The sequence below is a fragment of the Apium graveolens genome, chromosome 4, assembly GCF_009905375.1.
Source record: "Apium graveolens cultivar Ventura chromosome 4, ASM990537v1, whole genome shotgun sequence".
Classification (NCBI taxonomy): domain Eukaryota; kingdom Viridiplantae; phylum Streptophyta; class Magnoliopsida; order Apiales; family Apiaceae; genus Apium; species Apium graveolens.
The window spans coordinates 174,163,262-174,164,315 of NC_133650.1; the positions used below are offsets into that span (position 1 = coordinate 174,163,262).

Here is a 1,054-nt window from a genome sequence, read left to right on the forward strand (position 1 = left end):
ACACATTCCAGCCTAAACTCTTTTAACTTTCCAATCAGGAGCTGCGTGCACCTCAAGTACAATTCCGTATGCGGTCCTCAAGCTTGAAATCCCCCATTCACCTGGTTTACCACCAACTCCGAGTCACTTTTTGCAATTAGGTTCCGTACTTCCATTTCCAAAGAGATCTTCAGGCCATTGATCAATGCTACATATTCCGTATCATTATTCGTTGCATAAAATTTGAAGTGAATTGTACTAATCAGATGATGGCCTTCCAGAGACATGAGTACTATGCACGCGCCTTCTCCTCCATTATTAACCACCTCATCTACATGCAAGATCCACCAGGGATGTGGAAAGTCCTCTAAAAACTCCTCAGTATAAGGGGGATGTAGCACTACCAAAGCCTTATCATCAACTGCAGAATCAAATTCTAACAAAAAATCGGCTAAGGCCTGCCCTTTAATCACTGTACGGGGCATGTATTCCAAGTCAAACTGTCCCAACTCCATAGCCCATTTCAACATTCTCTCTGATGATTCTGGCTTATGAAGGACTTGTCGCAGAGGATATGTTGTATGGACTTCAATTCTATGGGCCTGGAAGTATGGGCGAAGCTTCCTTGACATAAGGATCAAGGCACAAACCAGCTTCTCCATACTTGTCTAGCGAATTTCAGCATCGTGCAATCGCTTTCTCACATAATTCACTTGTAATTGTTGCGCATCCTCTTCTTTTACTAGCACAGCGCTGATTGAATACTTGGAAACGACAAGGTATAGGATTAGGGATTCTCCATCTAATAGTTTTGACAACATGGGAGGGTTCCCCAATTGTTCCTTGATCCTCCTAAAAACCTCTTCACATTCTGGTGTCCATACAAAGTCTTTCCATGCCACTTTAATTGCCTTAAAGAATTCTTTACACCTCTCAGATGATTTAGAGACAAATCGGTTCAACGCGGCAATCCTTCCAGTTAGGCTTTGCACCTGCTTTACAGTGGTGGGAGATTTCATGTCTAGCAGTGCTTTGATCTTTGCAGGGTTAGCTTCAATTCCTCTATGATTGACGA

General features: G+C 42.8%; 1 protein-coding gene across 1 annotated transcript; it reads right to left on the reverse strand.

Moving 5' to 3' along the window:
- Window positions 1-77: 77 nt before the first annotated feature.
- LOC141719169 (uncharacterized) lies at window positions 78-641 on the reverse strand. The gene has a single exon (XM_074521551.1). It carries the CDS (start codon window positions 639-641, stop codon window positions 78-80), a length of 564 nt encoding a protein of 187 aa, XP_074377652.1.
- Between the last annotated feature and the right edge of the window lie 413 nt (window positions 642-1,054).